The 19,778-nt window shown below is 42.0% G+C and overlaps 1 protein-coding gene across 16 annotated transcripts in view; it reads left to right on the top strand.

Moving 5' to 3' along the window:
* RGS6 (regulator of G protein signaling 6) overlaps positions 1-19,778 on the top strand; it is a 234,561-nt gene that overhangs the window by 131,270 nt on the left and 83,513 nt on the right. For 14 of the 16 annotated variants that reach the window (XM_046941385.1, NM_001199452.3, XM_040700588.2 and 11 more), the window contains one exon: positions 16,385-16,484. In XM_046941385.1, the coding sequence (XP_046797341.1) occupies positions 16,385-16,484 (100 nt within the window). Of the gene's footprint in view, positions 1-3,914; positions 3,951-13,820; positions 14,365-16,384; positions 16,485-19,778 lie in introns of those variants that run through there. The other 2 variants (XM_040700591.2, XM_040700595.2) reach the window with 2 other exon arrangements.

The raw sequence follows: 19,778 nt of genomic DNA, 5'->3' as shown, positions 1-19,778 counted from the left end.
GCCAGAACTATCTGCCAGCCTACCTCAGCTCTGATCTGCAGCAGAGCTTATCACTGGCCATAAATCTCTCTGCTGGCATCCAGTTCTGCAGTGCTGTGACAGAGGACACAGTGCAGATTAATGTGGGAGGAGGAGGGGAAAGGGATATAAACTACTCTTTTTAGCCAGTTAGCTTAAACACACACATATTGTGTTGTTGCAGAATTACACATATCAGAATGACAGGGTACTGTACTTGTGATAGTGGAGGTGTCCAGGAAAAATCTGATGCTGAAATTTATGCTGGTGACAAAATGAAGCAGCATTGCACTCCTCAAATTGTGCACTCATGTTTGTTTTGTTATTTGTGTTCAGTGGCTGCTGCACTGAAAATGGATGAGTAATGTATTGATCACTTACAAGGAAAGCTGTGCCAGGGCAGGAGAAGGTGCTGTTGAGCATTACGGAGTAAACTTGATGTGATTTTTGTCTTGTGCTCTGAAACTATGAGAAATCACTGTTAAGTCTTTGTAGTTTAGCTGCTATAACTGCAGAGCGAGAGGAACGCTTGTAGGCCAAGCTGACTTTTACCAGACAGCGTTGGCATGGGCTTGCCTTGTACTTCCCAAGCCTCTGAAACATACACTGAGTGAAATTCCAGCAGAGGATGAGAGCTTCATTTCCTTTGCTCTGCTCAGCTGTGGTGAATATTGCCAGCAGTAAGCGACCCAGTGATCCACACTTGCTTGGGTCATTGCTGCCATAGGACAGGGAGCTTCTTCAGTTGATGGCTTTTTACAGAAATGTCTACTGCACTTGAAAGAAAAAGCTGCTTTTTTAACTCTACAGTTTTCCATCGGGCTTTTGAGTAGTTTAAAAACACTGTGGTCAAATGAGGTATAGTTTCATAGTGGCCTTTGTTTTGTTGTACACCTAAGGAGTTTGAAGTCTCATTTAAAACAAATGGAAGCAGCATCTTAAAACTGTACAGTGAGGAGAGGTCCAATACAATACTGAAAAGTATTGCATTTGAAACGTATTGTAAACTCCTGTTTTATTCAATACATATGCAAATTAATTGCATTCTATGGTTTCACCGTGGAGAGGAAGAACCAGAGCTGTTGCGATGGCTTCTGTAGCCTTTATTGTGAGCCTACTTCTACTGGCAAGCATCCTTTTGTAGGAGAGAAGAGATGAGATGTTCTACACTGCAGGCATGTTTGTTCTGCCTTGGCCTACCCAGCCTTCTGAGTCTTTTGGCTTACTAAACTGGGGGTTTGTGCCGCTTAGCAGCCAGAGTTAACTGACTGCTAGTGAGTCACTGCTCATGGGCTGGTGTTTCTAGAGTGTCCTGTATGAAAAGAGAAATACTAACAGCCATACCCTCTCACGGCCTGGGAAGATGAGAACTAGGGGTTTAGCTAGGTACATTGCTGCAGGGCTGGGGCCAGCTTGGGCTGAGCTCTGAGTTTCCTCACAGTGCTCATCTCTAGAGTGCTCTTGCGGAAGCCTGGCTGTGTGTGCTTGGCAGCTGAGCCTCATGACCTCCCACATAGAAGCGTGAGAAGAAGATATTTAGGTTTCAATAGCTAGGATTGTAGCTGCTAATTAAGCAATGTAAAAAAAAGTCTTCGCATTAACTGCAAATTGAATTTTCCTTCTGCAGAACCTAATGAAAGGTGTGCTTCTAATTAAGGATATTTTGCTTGACTAGATAGGTACCATTTTGCTCACTATGTCTGTGTGGGAAGCTGCATGTTTCTAGCAGCTGTCCCACATGCATCTGTGAGTCTAACTCACGTTGTCTATGTGATTCCATGTAGCAGGCTTGAGCAGGTCCAGGGAGGTGGCATGGCCAATCTGTTTCCCCAGCTTGCCTGTAGTGACAATTAGGTTTATTTTTGCTTAACCCTTCATCCAGCTGTGAAAAAGTCATTGACTATTTCTTAGTTAGTGACAGGTCTGTGAGGCAACTCTTTTCCCAAAGCACTTTTTTTGTGCTTTCCCACCTTGTTAGTTACAGCGAAAATCCAGGCTTCATGAGAAATGCAATTAAAGTTTTTTGGTCTCTCAGGGGTATTAGTAGTAAGAGTTGTTTTTGTATTTGTAGTTTAGTTATGCCTTATGCTCATAGACTCATTTCATAAATTCAATTTGATGCAGTATAAACAGCAGATGTTTGTATAAAACCATGTCCTGTAACATGATTTTGTAATCACAAATTACTTTAACAATTGCATAGCCTGAAGTTTTTCTTTTTTTTTCCTAAATAGAAATTTATGAAGACACAGTGCTCTGAGTCTATAGCTTTTTCTAAGACACATTTTTACAATTTATTGAGGTCTTCCAGGAGAGCTGCTACTGTTTTAAGGGGCCAGATTGTGACCCTTGTATGTGCAGAAAGATGGAGCAGAAGACTGATCCCTCCACAGCATGCTGTGAGAGACAATATCTCAGTCCAGAAGTTGCCTGGGCAGCTGTTTACCCTGCTTCAGAGAGTGAAGGAGGCACTGGAGCTATGCCTCCATCCCCACTTGCCTGCAGCCACCACAGTTGGTTGGCTGAATAGACTGCAGGGATAGTGGGTTTTCATTTTGCACTCTGCAGAAAGGAATTCTGATAAAGAACTAGCATGCAAAGCAACGACAAGGCTCAGCGTGCAGGTATGGGAGGCTAAGTCCAGGCTTTTAAATAAACTTGTCCCAGATTTCTCTGAAGCAGCGTCTTTTAGTGTCCCCCTGAGGCAGCATGCTCATCTCTGTGTATGTCTGCAGTTGTTGTGCAGGTGTCTCGCTGTGACCTTAAATGAGGGGAGAAAATATTTTATGCTAGTTTAGTTTTCCCAGTGGAGGAACAGAGGGATCTGAAAGACTAAGATTTTATTCTGGCTTTTTTCTAATATTTTCGCTTAGGCTTTGTACAGAGCTGTACAGTAATGAGCCCTCATGTATACACTACTAAAAGACTCATTTGTTTTGAGCTCAGCAACTAGGGCATGCCTAGATTTGCCCATAGCATCTTTCAGATGAGGCACCAGATTATATGTTGTGCTCTTAAATGAGTGGAAAGTCATTAAAATAGTTCTGAGTAACTCATGAAATCTAGAGAAAGCTGTAGTAACCAAAAAGCCAAAAAGTAATTCAGAGTAATGAGAATTATGGGTGATTCCACTTGTGTATTTCCATGTGCAGAGAATATAGCAGTGTTGGTTCAAAGACTTTAACCAGCCAAATCAGAGCTAGCAGTGGTAACCAGTTTAGTTCAGTGTCTTTGCATGGGTGTATCCCTACTTCCTGCTTGTCACAGATCCTTTAGACCGTTCTATTCAGCTGGGAAATACTCAGTGAACTCTAAATGTCTAATTAATTTTATCACTGTTTTATGAAGAAATTAATATGGAATTGTCTACAGTAAGACAAAACTATGTTCAGACAGCTAGAAAGAGCGAACAAAGTACACAGTTTCAGTGCTATGAATTGTTATGTTTTAATAAAGTGCTTATGAATAAACTCATTAAAAAATTCATTTTTTTCAGCTATGAATGCAAGCAATGGTAAATCTGAGGCTGTAATCATTGAGTTACTTTTCACTTTTTTTAGTAATAAAAGGAATCATTTCCTAGAATATTTTGTGGGATTTTATAAAGAAAAATGTCACGTCCAAATTCTCATTGAAACTCCCATCAACATGAAAAGACACACAGAAATAGGAAGAGAATTTTTGAAGGACACTGTGATAAATGGCTCACTCGTTGGCAGGCAGGACAGCAATCTAGGAAGGCTGAGCAACAGTAAATAAAAAAATACCAAGAAAATGAGCATTAAGCCTTCAGGGTAAATTAGACAGCGGAGATTGCCAGTACTGTGATCACGTGCAGCCAAACTCCATGCTCAAGTGTGTGCTAGCTCTCAGTCCCAGGAAGACTGAAGACTACTGAACCCAGGGAGCACTGAGTCTGGATGCAGGACAATGTGAGTAGATGCAAAAATGTGTGAACTAATGTTGGGTGGAAGCTGGTAGTGAACCTTTCCTCTGAGTGAACAACTGTTTAGCATCTGGAAAGGTCCTGCCTGTTCTGCAGACCCGATAGTAGCCTATGTTTTGGTAATCAGATTTTGGTAACTGTGGGAATGCAATCAGACCTCCCTGCAGGGAAGACCTTGTGTTGAATTTCTGACTGAAACTGCTACCCCTTCTCTCTGTGAGTGTGTTGGAGAGCTGCTCAGGGTTGTAGTCTAGGAATAAACCAGTAAAGAGAGTTGCCACACTCACAGAAATGGCCTGGAGTGCTTTGAAGTTGGTGGACTGTGTGTGTTCCCTTTCCTGTCCCCTGACGGTTCAGATATGTATTATTGATGCCTTTCCACCATCCCCTCTCACCCTGCTCCTGCTGTGCCCTTATGCACTGCTGAGCTGAAGCAGGTGCACAGACCAGCGTGCAGCCCAAGCTGCTGATCAGGTCTTGTTTCTTTTCATGCCTACTTCCTTGCACTAATGGGGACCACTTGATTGTAGCAAAGAAACCAAAGGGAGCTTGTAGATTTTTTTCCTTCTTTGTCCATTTACTCAGTAGCTGTTCTTTTCCTTTGTAGTATCCCAATGGTCTTCTAGAAAGAAATGAAAAACTGGATGGTGCCAAGCTGATGGCACATGTGATGATATTCTGCCACCACCTCCTGCCATCCTGTTTAAGATTTATGCAGACCTATGTTTCCTGCCTTTGAGCTCTTGTCAATTGCTGGCATATGTCAAGTGGGGGTTAAGTGTCTAATTCCTGTTGGTTTTCATTAGTGACTTGAGTTATGAGACCTGTTGGAGCACGTCCAGAGGAGGGGCACAAAAGTGATCCAGAGGATGGAACACCTCTCCTATGAAGACAGGCTGAGAGATCTGGGGCTGTTCAGCCTGGAGAGAAGGCTCTAGGGATACCTGTGTGTGGCCTGGGAGTGCCCTACAGAAAAGAAGGAAACAGACTCTTTAGCAGGGTCTGTGGTGATAGAACAAGGGGAAATGGCTTCAGGCTTAAAGAGGGTAGATTTACGTTGGATATAAGGAAGAAGTCTTCTACAACGTGGGTGGGGAGGCACTGGAACAGGTTGCCCAGTGATGTGGTTGATGCCCTGTCCCTGGAAACTTTGAAGGCAAGGCTGGATCAGGCCCTGAGCAATCAGATCTAGCTGTAGGTGTCCCTGTTTGTTGCAGGGGAATTGGACTTCCAACTCTAAGAATTCTGTGATCAGCATTAAGTACTAAATCCTGCTCACTATTTCACTTTCTTTACAGTAAGTTAAGTAGTACTGACATTGTGACAGGGTGTTCCTCCCTCCCCCAGCCTCCTCCTTTGGCCTGGCTGTTATGCCCAAGGCCTTGCTTAAGACTGATAACATAGTCTTGCTGCATACTATGGTTGTGACCCAATTGTCCTACCCCATAAATAGTGCCAATATAGGCCAAGAGCCCCTTGAGTGCTAATCCTCATAACAAGACTGCATGTAACCTCCCTGGTTCCTTCTAAGTATTGTGATGCTTGAGTGACTGTAGACTCAGGGTGGATTACAAGGAATATTTGCTGGAGGTAGCTAAATGAGATGCTCACCTCTTGACAGAAGGTAAACCTCCAGTGTAGTATGAGGTGGATAATATGTTCTGTGACAGATCCCTAAGCAGCGTAAAACCTGCAAACCTTAGATTGTTAACAGTACCAGGGGACCTTGGTGTGCTGACTCTGAGATACAGCATACAGGGTGGAATGTAAACATGCACACGACCAGGCTGTGTGGTCACATCACAGAGGTGAGAGCCTGGGGGTACTATTGAACTGATGAATTGTAGTTGTTGCCCTGAGCCAGTAGTTTTTCACCCTTCTGTCAGAACCACATTCTCTGAATAAGCTTCACAAAACAAAGGTATGTTTGACTAGTGTTGTTCAAGTTCCTTCTGAAAGAAAACAGTATTAGAATGGCCTAACGGAGAAGGAATGTAAGGGAAGAAATGATTGTAAATCAGTCAGGAGGACACGTGACTTCTGGGACAAGCCAACAGGCTGAGCATCTTTCCCTCCTCCCCCAGGGATGTCTGAGTGAGATTTGCACACTCAATTATTCTGAGCACTTCCTCAGGAAACTTAGAAATCTCCAGAGCTGTTCTGTCATTTAACACAGTTGTAGTTGCCTGTATTATTCATGTTCTTGGTTAACCTCTCATGCTTTTACAAATGGTGTTTGTCACCTGCAGTCCAAAAGAATCTGTGTTCCTGTTGCTTTAATAAACCGTACAATTCACTAATCTAACCATGAGTTCTCATCAGCTAGAGCCAAATTCCTTACGGGCAGTTGTGAGAGCCCACTTAAGTGCACCCAGGTGAACAGGCTGTGCACTGCTAGAGAATATGTAATGATAGTTCATTCATTGAATGCAAGTGGACTTATAATGCTGAGCTGGACATCACCCAGCATCTAAGTCCAACTGCCCCCAGCCCCTCTGATATCTGAGTACAGGCTGGAGTTGCAGGGGAGTTTATTTTCTGCCAATTTTTTCTCCCCTTTTAACATGACACTATATTCTATAGGAAAAAAATGATGTGTCAGAGTGAGAAAAGTTCTACAGTGTAAAGATAACCACTGTTAGATTGTGGAAAGCAAGTGGTGGAAGGGAAGAGTTAATGAACAACTGAATAGGTGCTGAAGCTTATTGCAGAGCTTCTTATTGAATTATCTGAAAAGTATAATCGATAATAAATTGATAGGCTTGGAATCCTATTGGGAGGGGAAAAAAAACCCTTAAAAATATTCATCAAAGCTTTGTGTTGTTGAAACATCTTTACCCGCCCTCTGCTATCAGGTCAACTAATGTAAGGAACAAAGGCTGAGGCTGAGAGTAGTTTTTGGTAATTGGGTTGTTTATCTGTGCTAATCCACTCTGCTAATAGACAAAGACCAATGCCATTTTAAACTTCCTAAACAAAATAAATGCTTTGAGCTTGCATGGCTATGCTTAGAGCCCGGCCATTTATCTCTCTGTTAAATATCTTGGGTACAGGCAGCCCAGGGCTTGCCATGTAACTGATGAAGTGCCTGCACCTTCAGCTCCATGGAAATATTTATCTGCCATTTACTGTGATAACACCACTTTCAACTTGAGTGTTAGCAGTCTAGGAGGAAGCAGGCATGAACTTCACATGTTTGCTTCTCTAATTGCTGAGCCACTCAGCTGATTCTAATGTGCAGGAAGATGGAGATGGGACGCCTTGTGTGTGGGACTCTGCTTTAGTGCATATAGCACTTACCCCTTGGAGCTGCCTGTGCTTGAGCTCTAAGCTAACCTGCACAGGTGGGACTGAGGAGTCCTGAGGACAGGACCTGGGGGTGTGGGGCAGAAGGCTGCCAAGCGGGGGGGGGTTGGAGGTGAAGGTGTTCTGCTGCAGGTTTTTCTGTTTTGCACAAATACAGATCCCACCACTGCAGAACTGTCTCACTTGTTGGTTCTTTTTTTAAGATAGAATGTATGGGTGAAAAGCTATTATTCTTAGGTGGGGAAGCTTTAAAGAGACTTATTTTTCCATATGTGATCTCTATTATTGTAACTTGTGCTTAAAACTTATGTCTACTTTGTCATGTAACTAGGCTCCCATGCATTAGACATGATTTACAACCAAGTACCTGTCTCATGTACAACCATGTCTGTCTCATGTATGATGTTTGACAATTTAAACGACGCTCCTCAATTTAACAACATAATTGGATGTTTAGCAGTTCTACCTTTCAGCATAACACAGTTGTAAATGCAGTCAAAAAGATGTTCTAGAGAACCATTCTGGGGAACTGATCTGAGTGAATCATATAGGCATTTAAATCGTTTTTCCTTCATCAAACAGTATTCTACAAGCAGAAACCATTGTTGTGCTGAGGAAAATTGTTTGTATGAGATTTACCACGTGCACGGTACTGTTGCCTGTGGTCACTGTTCTTCCCTACCAGGAAACAAGAAATCCATAGGAAAAACTATTTGCACACGGGTCATGTACTGTTCATTTTCTGGAGCCAATACTTTCTGCGTTTAAAAGAAGAATGACCACTCTATGTAGATTCTGGTGTCAGGTGGCAATGATATAAGAGCAGATAACGCTGTTACACTCTGGAGGCAGCTTGCTTTGACTTGGTGGGTTCACACATTGAAGCAGCCATTGGTCTGTAGCCACCAAACGTGGTTCTGTTTTGTTCTTTTCTGGTCTTTCTCTGTGAATAAAACAAAGTGAGCATTAGAGCATCCAGAGACAGTCTATTATGTTGCCTGCTGGTAGGAGAGGTGGACAAGGACACGTCATTCTCACTGAGTAATTCTGCCATGCAGAGTTTAGGTGTATCTTATGCTGACTCCCATAGAGAAGATAGAGAAAAGTTCCAAAAAGGATACGGTATCTTTCTTTGTGTGACTCCTAACTTTCATTCTACAGGTACCATTTTCCTTGAATTAAGAAATGTATTCACAAATTAGAAGTAATTAAAATTGGTGTCTCTGGCAGTGTTCATGGAAGCTGTGGATTATGATATGCTATGAAATACAGGATTAAGGAGAGCAGCAGAGCCTGGCCATTGGGCATTAGATGTGTTAAATGCCAATATTAGAAGTGATGTTTCAAGAGGGCAGCAACACTGCTAGTTTTACTCTCCAAGTCAATCATGTGCTTTTCTTCTGTGTGAAGCTATTTAGGTGAAATACCTGGTAGTGAATCAATGCTTGGTTCAAACTTCCTCTAACCAAAAAAAAAAAAAAAGAGGGACGTTTCTTTTTAATAAGAACAATGAAAATTATCCATTTTCCAAAGTGTTATTATAAACAGTTTGTGTTCCTTTCAGTTAATTGACAGTATTGCTACCAAAGGACAGAGCTAATAGTAGTGAAACCACTGACTGTGTCATAAAATCAGTTTGGAATTAAATATCATCATCTGTGGACTGACATTGTGTTCTGGCAGATCCTCCAACTGTTGTTTGATTTGGAACTTATTTTTTTTTTGCTAAAGGGAACAAATTAACTGCTTCTAGAATAGCAGATGATAGCTGTGATGTATTAAGTTTTAATCCATTGATGATGGTCACAAGGATCATACGAGTATTTTATTTTGTGTCTTCAAGTTAATGACCTATAGAACTTGGGGCTGTTTTTTGTTGTTGTTTTTTGGGGGCTATTTGAAGGGTGCGTGTGATTTCTTTATTTTGTGTTGTGGTGACTTTTGTGTGTGCTGGTTGTGGGTTTGTTGGTTTGTTTTAGCATTTTAGCAATAGCTGCTATCAGAAGTCCAGGGTCAAAGCAGTTGAGTAGCTCAGTTCAAGAGGCTCTGAATCTTGTGAGTTACGCGAAGTGGCCTATTAGCATAACTTACCATGTTTGAATAAATTCCTGAATTAGGATAGTTCTGGTCAGGCAGTATACTATCTAATGCTCAGATTTGTCTTAGATTCTCTCTAATACCTCCACAGTTCCAGCTTTTCAGTTTAGCATTGCTCAGTAAGTAGAACGCTGTGAAATGAAGTGGAGCACCTGGATTTCTGCAGGCTGCCCTGCAGTGTTGGGAGCTCCTTCAGAGTGCTGCTGCAGATGGGCGCACACTGCTGAATGCTTCAGCTTTGTCCCTGCACGGGTAACCAAGGTCTTCATTATCCAGTGCTGCTTGTTTTTGTGATCACAAATTAGGTGGTTGCTTTAAAATACACTGACATACGTCTGTATGCTATACAGAGAAAAGATAAAGTTAGTGGAAGAAAATGCTAAGTACTTCCAATCTACTTTCTATTTTACTATCCAGCAAGCAATTCTTTACAAAGCCTTCTTCTCTTTGTTCTGAAATTCAAACAAAAACAACAGTTTCTTTCTCAGTGATTACCTTTAAATTCTGGCTGGCAGTTTTTTATCTGTGTGTCTCTGCTCCTATATTTTTATTTATTTATTTTGAGTAAATGCATAAAAATAAGGTGACACTTCATGTGGAAAGGGACAGAAGCTAAAAATACTATCTCTTGAGTGTGATGAATAGGGTTGCCTCTTTCTCCTGTAATTCACAAGCTGCTCTGCTTTGCCCCTACTTCGCAGCATTTAGGGGTGGGGGAGAATCTCATCTTTATTGTGGTATGGCACTTTGCAGTGCAAAGAGTTAAATGATGCATGAAATGACCTGTCACACTGCATTATATGCCACAGTGACACGTAGGGAGCAGTGCTTCTTTCCTTTTCGGTCAGAAAAAAGCAATTCCCTAGGCCTGGCTGTTTTCTTGCTTTGAAGAGTTAATGTGGTGTGTGTATATGTGTATTTCTACATAATTTGCTTTAGCTCAGACAGGAGCCCATCAGATGCTGAATAAAAACAGGAAGGATGTGTAGGGTTGTTTCCCTCCTCCATTTATTAGGGAGGAGATCAGTGGAAACTGGATGCCTGTGACAGGACTCCTGTCTAGAAAAAACAAAAGCCATTTCCATGTTTCAGATTGGAAGTAGTGTTTGAAATACTTTCTAAATGGCTCCAAGTAACCTTGTTACTGTGGCTAAGGTTAGGCTTGTGTATATGAAGCTCTAAAAAAGGAGTAGAAAATGCTCATACACTCTATTTCTTAGTTCACTGTGATAGGTTCCAGCTCATGCTGTACGGTTCCATCTAGTTTTGCTTGCAGCTGATAGTGCATTGAAGCTCAGGTTGAAGCAAAAGCCTGCAATGTGCAAATCCTGTCCTATGATTCACAGCATCTTTGTTTTCCCTACAAATACTTTTCTGTGATTCTGGGAGGGCATTAGAAAAGAAGACTTTCTAAAGTAAAAAAAAAAAAAAAACTGGAGAATGACCCACTCAATCTTCTATGAGCATTTGAGGTGATGCAATTTTGTTCCTTTTTCACCATTTTCATCACTGCCTGGATTTTTAAAGATGCCAGTAGCAATGCCAAAAACCTGTTCAGGCATCCGCAAACTCCATTACTACTTAAAACCCTTTCATTGCTGCCAGATTCTCTGCAAGTACCATGTTTATCAACCTAGTTCAATGTCACAGGAGAGAGAGCTTATCATAGGTTGCTGCAGGCAAGGCTTTAGAAGATGAGTGTACACACTTGGGTGGCAGCAATGACAGCTGCATCTGGGTTAACAGGAGGGCACAGTGCAGTGTATTGCTTGGTGCAGTGTTGGCTGCGGTTTGGGGCTGCCCAGAACAGGAGTGCTGTCTGCAGAGTGTGTAAGCTTGGCCTGTTTGTGTTCACGTCAGCATTGTCCCAGTCTCCAGAGTTGGCTTCTGCAGCCTTTTTGCTGGAGTGCAGTGGGAAGGGAGCCATATCCTGGGGGGCAGTGAGTCCAGGAGCCAGCGCCTCCCTGTAGCCATTGGCTGCTAGGATCAGCTTGTCCATTCATTATTTCATGTCACTGAGTATAATGCAAAACTCCTTTTATGTACTGCCTTTCATCAGACTTGAAAAACTGGCCTTAAATCACATTACAGATTGGAGACTCAATCTGGTGTTGTTGGAGGGCTTAAGATTCCTGGAGCTTTCTTGGTCATTGCAGCACTAAACCAGGTTTTGGCATAATTTCATTCTGCATTAGAATGGTTAGTACACAGCCAGAACTCAAAGTGAAATTCAGAGTGCAGCCAACATGGGAATCACTCGGAGAATCAAAGCTGTCGAACTGAAATTGCCCTTACTTTTGGTGCCTGCCAGCTGAGGCAACTTGGGTAATGTTGTTTCAGATGGCAGCTGGGTTGCAGCTTTGCCTCTAGGTGTCCCTGAGGCTGGATTCAGGGCCTTCACCCTGCCAGCGAGGGGCTGCATGCTGTGCCTGGAGAGAGGGGAGCAGAGCAGGCACGCAGCTCTGCTCCTTCGTGACTTGGATGGAGTTTGCTTCTTCTAAATTAGTCCCCATGCGGGCTGTGGTAGGTATGTGCGCTGTGCACTCATTCATCACTGCATGAGTGGTCGAGAGAGCTGTGTACCACTTATATGAAGTGCAGTGATGCAATGGGAAAGCAAATCTCTAGCGTTTCCAAGGCAACCTGTGCGTCTGCCCCTGGCTGGGAGGCAGGAGACTGCCCATCACTGCAGACAGTGGCTTCAGCAAACCTTGCCAGAAGGAAGCACGTGCTCACCCCAAGCCCCTCCTGGTATTGGCATGAAGGGAGCAGTGCTGCATGTTAGTTTTCCTGGCTAGAACACTCTGTGCTTTTGTGTATGTGTCTGTGTGTGGGTTTTCTTTGGATGTGTGTGCCTAGTTCATAAGCTGCTCAAAAGCCACCTGTATTCAGTATATACTGTGTAGCACTAATGATATAGCTTTTTCCTAAAATGTGACTTGCATCATGCCTTAGTAATAACTGTACAGCTATTTGGATTCCATTGAAGTGTTTTAAAATGCACATCATCTTCACTGGGTCATAAGAAGATTAACGCTTCTGCTTGCAGAGCACAGCAAAGTCAATATTTGATCTAATTTGAAGCTGACCTGAGGTTTCCGATGAAAGTGGCTCTATTCTGAATGATGTAAGATCTTTGAAGCTGATGAGCCCCTAGCATTGCTTCCATAATTAAAGTTGCACGGTCAGTAAACGTGAGTTCACTCTGAGTATCTTTACACAGCTCTCTGGCATGCAATGAACAGCCTTTTCTTTCATGTGATTATAGCTCATGTAGAAATAGAGTTAATCAGGAATTGTCCGTCAAAATGTTTTTAATGGAAAACTGAGTTTCCGTAACCATTGATGCATTGATGTTTTTTGCTCTTAACTGTTGACACTGATGGGCTAAAAAGCTTGGGTTTCAGCAGGGGGAGAAAATTGCATTAGTTCAACTTATTTGGAGAATTTCTATTTGCTGGATTAATTTGCTATGTTTTGGGTTTGTTTTCTTGCGCTGAATGTTAAACTGTTTTTTTCTAATGGTGCATGTACTGCCTGTGGGGAATAGCTGCAGCTCCTGCTTCCCATGGCTGTCTTTGCTTCTAATGTTGGCCAGGGGTTCAAGCACTGCATGGCACTCCCCATGCCCTGATGCTACTCTTCAGCAGCAGAATAAGAAGGGTTACTGTTCCTGGGCACCATTTCAGATGACCCTACTGATGGGGTGAGTCCCACCCCTCTCTGTGAAGGCTTGACAAGCAGACACTTGTTTGTGGAGCTGTGGTGATACTGGCAGCAGGGCACAAATAGTTGCAGTGAACGTCTCTGTGTATGTTCCCTCACTGCTACCCTCTCGAGCAGTTCAATTAGATGTTTATAAATGCTAAAGCATGTCAGCAGTCTTAAGATGTTATTAGATCTGTTTCGCCCTTCAGTAACAACTGAAGAATATAGTTGTTCTTTTTTTGGTTTCACACTCTTACCTATGAGGAGACCATGTGGCAGACTCTGCCTTTATCTGAAAATTAGCTCTGAAACTTAGGAAGAAGCAGAGATGAAAGCAGCATCAGTTCCAGCCCCTGCTCTTAGCAGTCACTGGGAATTAGCTGTGTGGGAGCAGCCAGCCAGCACTGCCAGCTGACACACCCATGCGCTGCCTTGCACAGGCCTGGCTCCAGGTGCTGGGCATGGGAGATGCCCTCAGAGATGCTGAGTGGATCTTCTGTAGCTGTCTCAGGAGCTCTGCGTCCTTCACTGGTATCTTTGAATTCTGCTTCATTGCCCCTCTGTGGTGTGCTATTATCTCCATGAGGCAGGAGGGGAGCCTTGGACAGAGACAGATGGATTTGTTTGCTGGAGGTCATGAAGCAGTTCTCCAGCCGTGCTGCTCTGCTGGTTCCCAGTGCTGTCTCAGAGGACCTTCCTCCCTCAGACCTGCTGGGTTTTTTTTCAGCTTCCTTTCCCTGCTTTAGGGCAGGATGAAATTACCTGGATAGGTGAAACAAGCAGACTTCAGAGAGCTTGTCAGAGGGACTTGGTCCTGGCTGCACGTGTGGGGCTTTGTGGAGGGAGCCAGTTAGCACGAGCGGCCCATATTTCATTTTCATTTCATGTTTTCATTTTAAACTTGTTCACAAATAAGGATAAAACTGACCATCATACGTTCCTTTGAGGAGCCCGGGAATCTGCTGGAGACCACCAGGAACTGTTGGGAATGGAAAGACTGCTTGCAAGAGGAGGCTGTAACCTCTTAGGTAGTGGACTGCAAATGCTGGAGTGTTACAGGAAGATGGTGCGCATAATTGTTTCTGGATCAGATGAAAGGACAGAGAAGGAAGAAAGATATGGCATCTGAGGAGGAGGAGAAAAGTAACATCCAACACTTGGACAGAGAGCAGAAACTGCTGGTAGGCAGGCAGGAGGGCAAAAGGAAGAAGCAGCTTTTGGAGCCTTTTATGAAGGAATCATCTTTAGGGTGACTGCAACTGAAATCCAAATTAACAGTCACATTTAAGGTATCGAAGCCAGCTTTATTGCTTTGAATGGAGCTGGTTTATGGGAAAAAATGTATTTTGCCTTTATTAAATATTAAATATTTTGCTTTTCTTATCATGGCATGATCACCACAGCTTGTGATGACTTAAATTGTGTTAGGTGGTTTACTTGGTTTCCAGTGAGCAGAACAGGTTTATTTTCCTGCACTAAAGCAATTATTTTAGCTCTTTTCAATTCTGAACTTTTTCTTGGAGTAAAAAATAGGAAGCAACAATTTGAGCAAAAAACTATGCTTGTGTTTTTTTGAAGTCTGTAAGTGTTCCTTGAGACATGGGACTCATTTCAGAGTATTTTATTCCTGGTGTGCATAGAAAATCTGAATTCTGATTCCAGCTACAAGTGCATCTGGAGCAAGACAGTAAACTTATAGGTCAGAATTTGGGACAAAAAGGTCTGAGAGCCTTGCTTGGTGTGCTTTGGTAAAGGGAAAGGGTTGTATTTATTTTCATAGTGTTTGGATTAGAGCAAAATAAGCATTATTCTATCACAAATAGGCCATAGATCAGAGAGTCATGGAGGGGTGGATGCTGGCAGGGGCCTGTGGAAGTCACCTGGTGCAGCCCCTGCTTGAGCAGGACCAACCAGATAACTCACTCTTCAGCAATCTATTGACTTTCTCAAGTTATTTTCATCTTTGTGACTTCATTCCTGCTGAGAATCCATTTTGGCATGTGTTAGCTTAAAAATACTATGTAAACAAGGTGTGAACAGTTATGTGGTAGTCAGAGTTTAAAAACATGGTGATCAAATGCAGTGTCTGATGTTGGCAGGAAGATTTTCTTACCATCTTGGAAAGACTTGAAGTTAAACTTGTTTTGAGATGTGAGTGTTGAGTCTGTGAAACAAATTTACTTTCACATCTAAATGGGGAACACTCTTCCGAGTTGGAAAGAGCTCGTCCTCCTGGACAGGGGCCCTCTGCTGAGGTTACATTTCACAGCATTTTTGAAGAGAACGTCTTCAGGAAAGCTGTCAGAAGTGCGATGCCTTGGAAAGGCTTTGCTCTCAGTGTGACCACTGCTAGCTTCTGCCCTGAACAGTTGAAGCTCCTGTGACTATCATGCAGAGTGCTCTACTCTGAACCACTTGAGCTAAGAGGAGGAGAGCTTCCGCTTTATTTTTCCTGTGTTTCTCAGACCCCTGTGCCTTGGAAGATGGGAATTCTTAGAAATACCATATATCTGTGTTCTTCTTACTTTCAGCTTTTTGATCTCCATGCTCTTGTCTTCAATTAGATGCAGGGGGTATCCTCAATTAATATCCCTTCCAGTTTTAGGCAAAAATGAAAGGTTGTATTAAGCTCCTTTCTCCAGTAATTATGTAAGTTGCTCTGAAAGTAGTGCTTCCTATTTATTTCCATGAAAACTACAACAGTTACAAAGAGCACAATAAATACTACTTGATAGAGCAAAATCTCAGCTACAGAATACAATTTTTCAACACAGCAACAAAATATAATGGATGTTGATGGGAAGGTTCAACCTCTACTGCTGTTCCACCACCATCTCCCTGTAATGTCCTGGGCCAATGTAATAAAGTAACAGGCATGACTTCTAGAGCAGCCCTTATAGATCCCTTAATTGCCATGGCTTATGGAGATGACTGTATACTTTACTGTATATGATGGATTGTGTATGTTCCTGTGAAGTGATTGTGTATATTCCTATATTTCTATATATTATTTAACCTAATTCACATGCGGACTCAACATTTTTCTGTCTCTAACACTGCTGATCAGCAAAAAAGAATGACTGCAATAAGATTGTTGTTGCATTCATACTGCCATCTTTCAAGCTGGTCTTTATCTCAGAGTTTAAATCTGGGAGTTGTTGGCCATTTCTCTAGGTCTATGTTTGTACGGTAACACATGTGACATATTCGATCCCCATCCTATCAGCAGGGCTTCAAAGCAGTCAAATTATACAGACATAACATTCACTGTTGTGCATAAGCCAATGAGCCTTTTCTTCCTTTTGACAGATTGAAGACATCATTACGAGAATGCAGGATGACAAAACTGGTGGAGTTCCCATCCGAACTGTCAAGAGCTTTCTGTCTAAAATCCCCAGTGTCGTCACCGGTAAGGACCCTGCTTAGAGCAGAAGAGAGGGTGAGCTGGTGCTAGCTGGCTGTAGGCCAACATAGATGCAAAAAGAAGGAATATAAGAAAAAAAATTGCCCGTCTCTGCTTAATGTTTGCATTTTATTGTTAGGGGTGAAGTACTGAACCAAGATTGATTAACTGTTTAAGTAAGCAAGTATTTCTATTTCTTTACAGTGAGTTATATTTAAAAGTATGTTACATGTTTCAGTGCCTGTCACGCAGTCTTTCCATATGATGGGAGTAGGAAGATTTTAGGGAAGAATTCAGGAAAGAACAACGAAGAATCGCTTATACCCAAATACTTTTTTCAGATGTCTAGTATGTGTAGGAAAATGAGAAATGTTTTATGCATCTATAGCTTTTCATTAAATACGTGCAAAGGTGTGAATAGTGCAGGAACTGGATGTCACTACAAAAATGATCTTACCCATATTTCCAGACAGAATAGTTGCTGGTGCAACAATGAACTTTACTCTTATATGTTTATTCAGGGTGATGTGATGTAAACTGCTTGGAGGGATTGTACTTGGGTTTCTGGTACGTGATTTTGATAATACTGTGGTGGTACTCATTACAGTGACACAGAAGTGCCATTTCCCCTCTCCAACACCAGACTGTTGTCCAATATCTGATCCCAGCTACGCCTTAACTTATCATTCATGATCTCCTTTATGTTGTAAAGTAAACGTAACTTTCTTAGTCCTGCAGAGCTGCTTTCTGAATCAAATCAGATACACTGATTGGTGAAACTTCCCTAAGTTCCAACTCTGTTTTCTGGAAAAAGTGAAGAACTTCATTCTCTGTGGTTGCTACAGTGACAGCTTCAGTAAGACTGAAATCACTAAAAATGCAAAAGTGCATTATTGCATGTGGGCAGTGCACTGATAACTGGGGGGAAAAATACTGGCAGTTCAGATGGGCACTTCTTGCTCTTGGAGACTCTGTACTGTTGTAAAATATTAGGATAATATTTCTAGTCAACAGGAATACTGGTAATAGAACTGGTGTCAAGTCACTGCAAAGATGTTTCCCTGCAATGAAGCATAGCTGAGCTAAAGCACTTCAGGAATACCCTTACTGTGAAAAATGTTGGATTGAGCAGAATTTGAGGTTGTGATGATTCATTTAGGAGTGTGGTTTAATATCCTTGTATCAGGAGAATAATGTCTGACTTAAGCTACAGGAACGGGATATAAATCTGCGGTTAGGCAGGGAATGTGGAAACTGAAGTTTTTATTTAAATAAGGCTCAGTCCACTTAATCCCTTCTTACTGAGCAACAAATTCTTCTGTTTGAAATTGATTCCAGAATGTTGATTCAAAGTCACTGGCAGTTGCAGCATTATTGTGTGAAATAAACATGAATCTAGAATGAGATGTGAAAACTGTGATACTAAGGTACTAGTCTACAATACACAAGCTGGATGTCCTAAGATTTACTCAAGTGGAATAGGTTTCTGTTATTCCTGTTAATATTCATAGCATTGATTAAGCAGTTGATCCAGTCATCAAGTTGTCATCTCTAAACTGATTATCCTTATCCTTAAGTAGCACCAAGGTTGGCAGCTCCCTGGCATGATGGAAGGTGCCCCCTTGCACTCTGTTCCTGTGAAACAGCAGCTGCATGACCTTGAAATAGCTGTTCTCAACAGCGTGGGGAATAGTAGAAAGATGAAAATAAGAACAAAGTCTCCCTCTAAAGTTCACAACAAACTCTCAAATTTGGAGTGGAATAAGCTCAGTAACACTCCCTTCAGGTGATTTGAAGACGGTTGTGTTTGTGATGCACTAGGTGCTGCATGAGGCCTCAAAGTTTGAAAAGTATGCTTAAATAATGGATCTGCTAAGATCCCAAAGGTTTTTTTCTCCACTTCATATTTCTCCGTGCAGTTGCATATACTTACTTGTATATGTTTTTGGTGCTCATAATAGATGGTCAAAGAGCTGGAGCGCTTGATGTGTGAAAGGAGGCAAGAACACATACCTGTGCAGAAGTTGGTTTTTACTGTTTGAAGGAGGCAAAGCTAAAGGGGATATGAGCTTATTGAGAAGATAACATCAGGGACATGTAGCAGAAGCACAAAAGACAGTGTACACAAGTTGCATGAATAGAAATTCCAACTAGATATAGGAAGAAAGCTCTCTGTGGTTAGAGCAGCTGGGCAGTAGCCAGGGGAGAGGCTGTGGAAACAGTGTGTTTTGGAGCTGTTCAGGAATCCCTGAGCACAGCTGAACTGAGCAGTCTGACCTGACTTGGCATTTAGCCTTGCTTTAAGTGGAGGCTGGACTACGTGACCTCTTATGAATCCTTGCAACCTGAATTATTCTTATGATAATGGGTTACTCAAAGTTGGTGCTTTTCTAATTTCTTCAATTTCATGAACCCAAGATAATTTTAAAAAGCTTTGGGTGTATCTTTACAGCTGTCTTCTTAGGAAGAACTTAATTTCTGGACCCTGGTATTCTTGCACACTTTTAGCTGAAAAATAGAACAGTGATGTTAACATACGATTGATTTGGCAGGTTTGCAGTTACTGTTATTAACAACGCTTTATTTTTGCTTGACACTTCTACTATAATGTCTTCTCACAGAAGAAATATAAAATCTTAAAAAACAACAACAAAAAAACCCCAAACATTACAGTACTGCCTTGGTGCTCTAAACATGCAGCTCTGTTTATAGTACAGGAAAAGCAGGTGTTTGATTTAAAGTTTGAATCCCAGGGAAGGAACCACTCATCTCTGTTTTGCTTTCATGTCTGGATGCCTAAGTTATGAATGAAGAATCCTTTCTCATAAGGAGGAAGAACACTGGGGAATTATCATTAATGATTCTCTCTAGGCAACAGGAGCCTGAGAAAAAAGGATGAAAAAACCTTGTTTTAATGTGTGATGAGTCTGCATGTGGATGCTGTGCCAAAGGCAAGTTTTAATCTGCATTAGAAATAGATTTGTGTATCCTCTTCTTTGGCTTTTGACTCCAAGTAGGTCAGTCAAAGGAGGATGCATCACACCGTTATCGTAGTTTAGTCTTCACATCTATGGGCAAACTGCAGAGAATGAAAGTAAGGTGTAACCACACAGTGTAGCATCTGTGTGAATGCATTCAACAGATTCTCTGGTAATCTTAGAGTACAATGCTGACACAATGGACAAATAGAAGGAAAAACTGACTAAAGGCAAGTATTGAGAAAGGCTGTGATCTATGCATCAGCCAGTGTCCATGATGACAGTTGCTGCAATAAATAGATGTTTACCTTTCTCTTTTAAT

Source organism: Gallus gallus, chromosome 5 (genome assembly GCF_016699485.2).
Source record: "Gallus gallus isolate bGalGal1 chromosome 5, bGalGal1.mat.broiler.GRCg7b, whole genome shotgun sequence".
Classification (NCBI taxonomy): Eukaryota; Metazoa; Chordata; class Aves; order Galliformes; family Phasianidae; genus Gallus; species Gallus gallus.
Note: the sequence above shows the minus strand (reverse complement) of the source record. Positions and strands in the feature narration are given on the sequence as shown.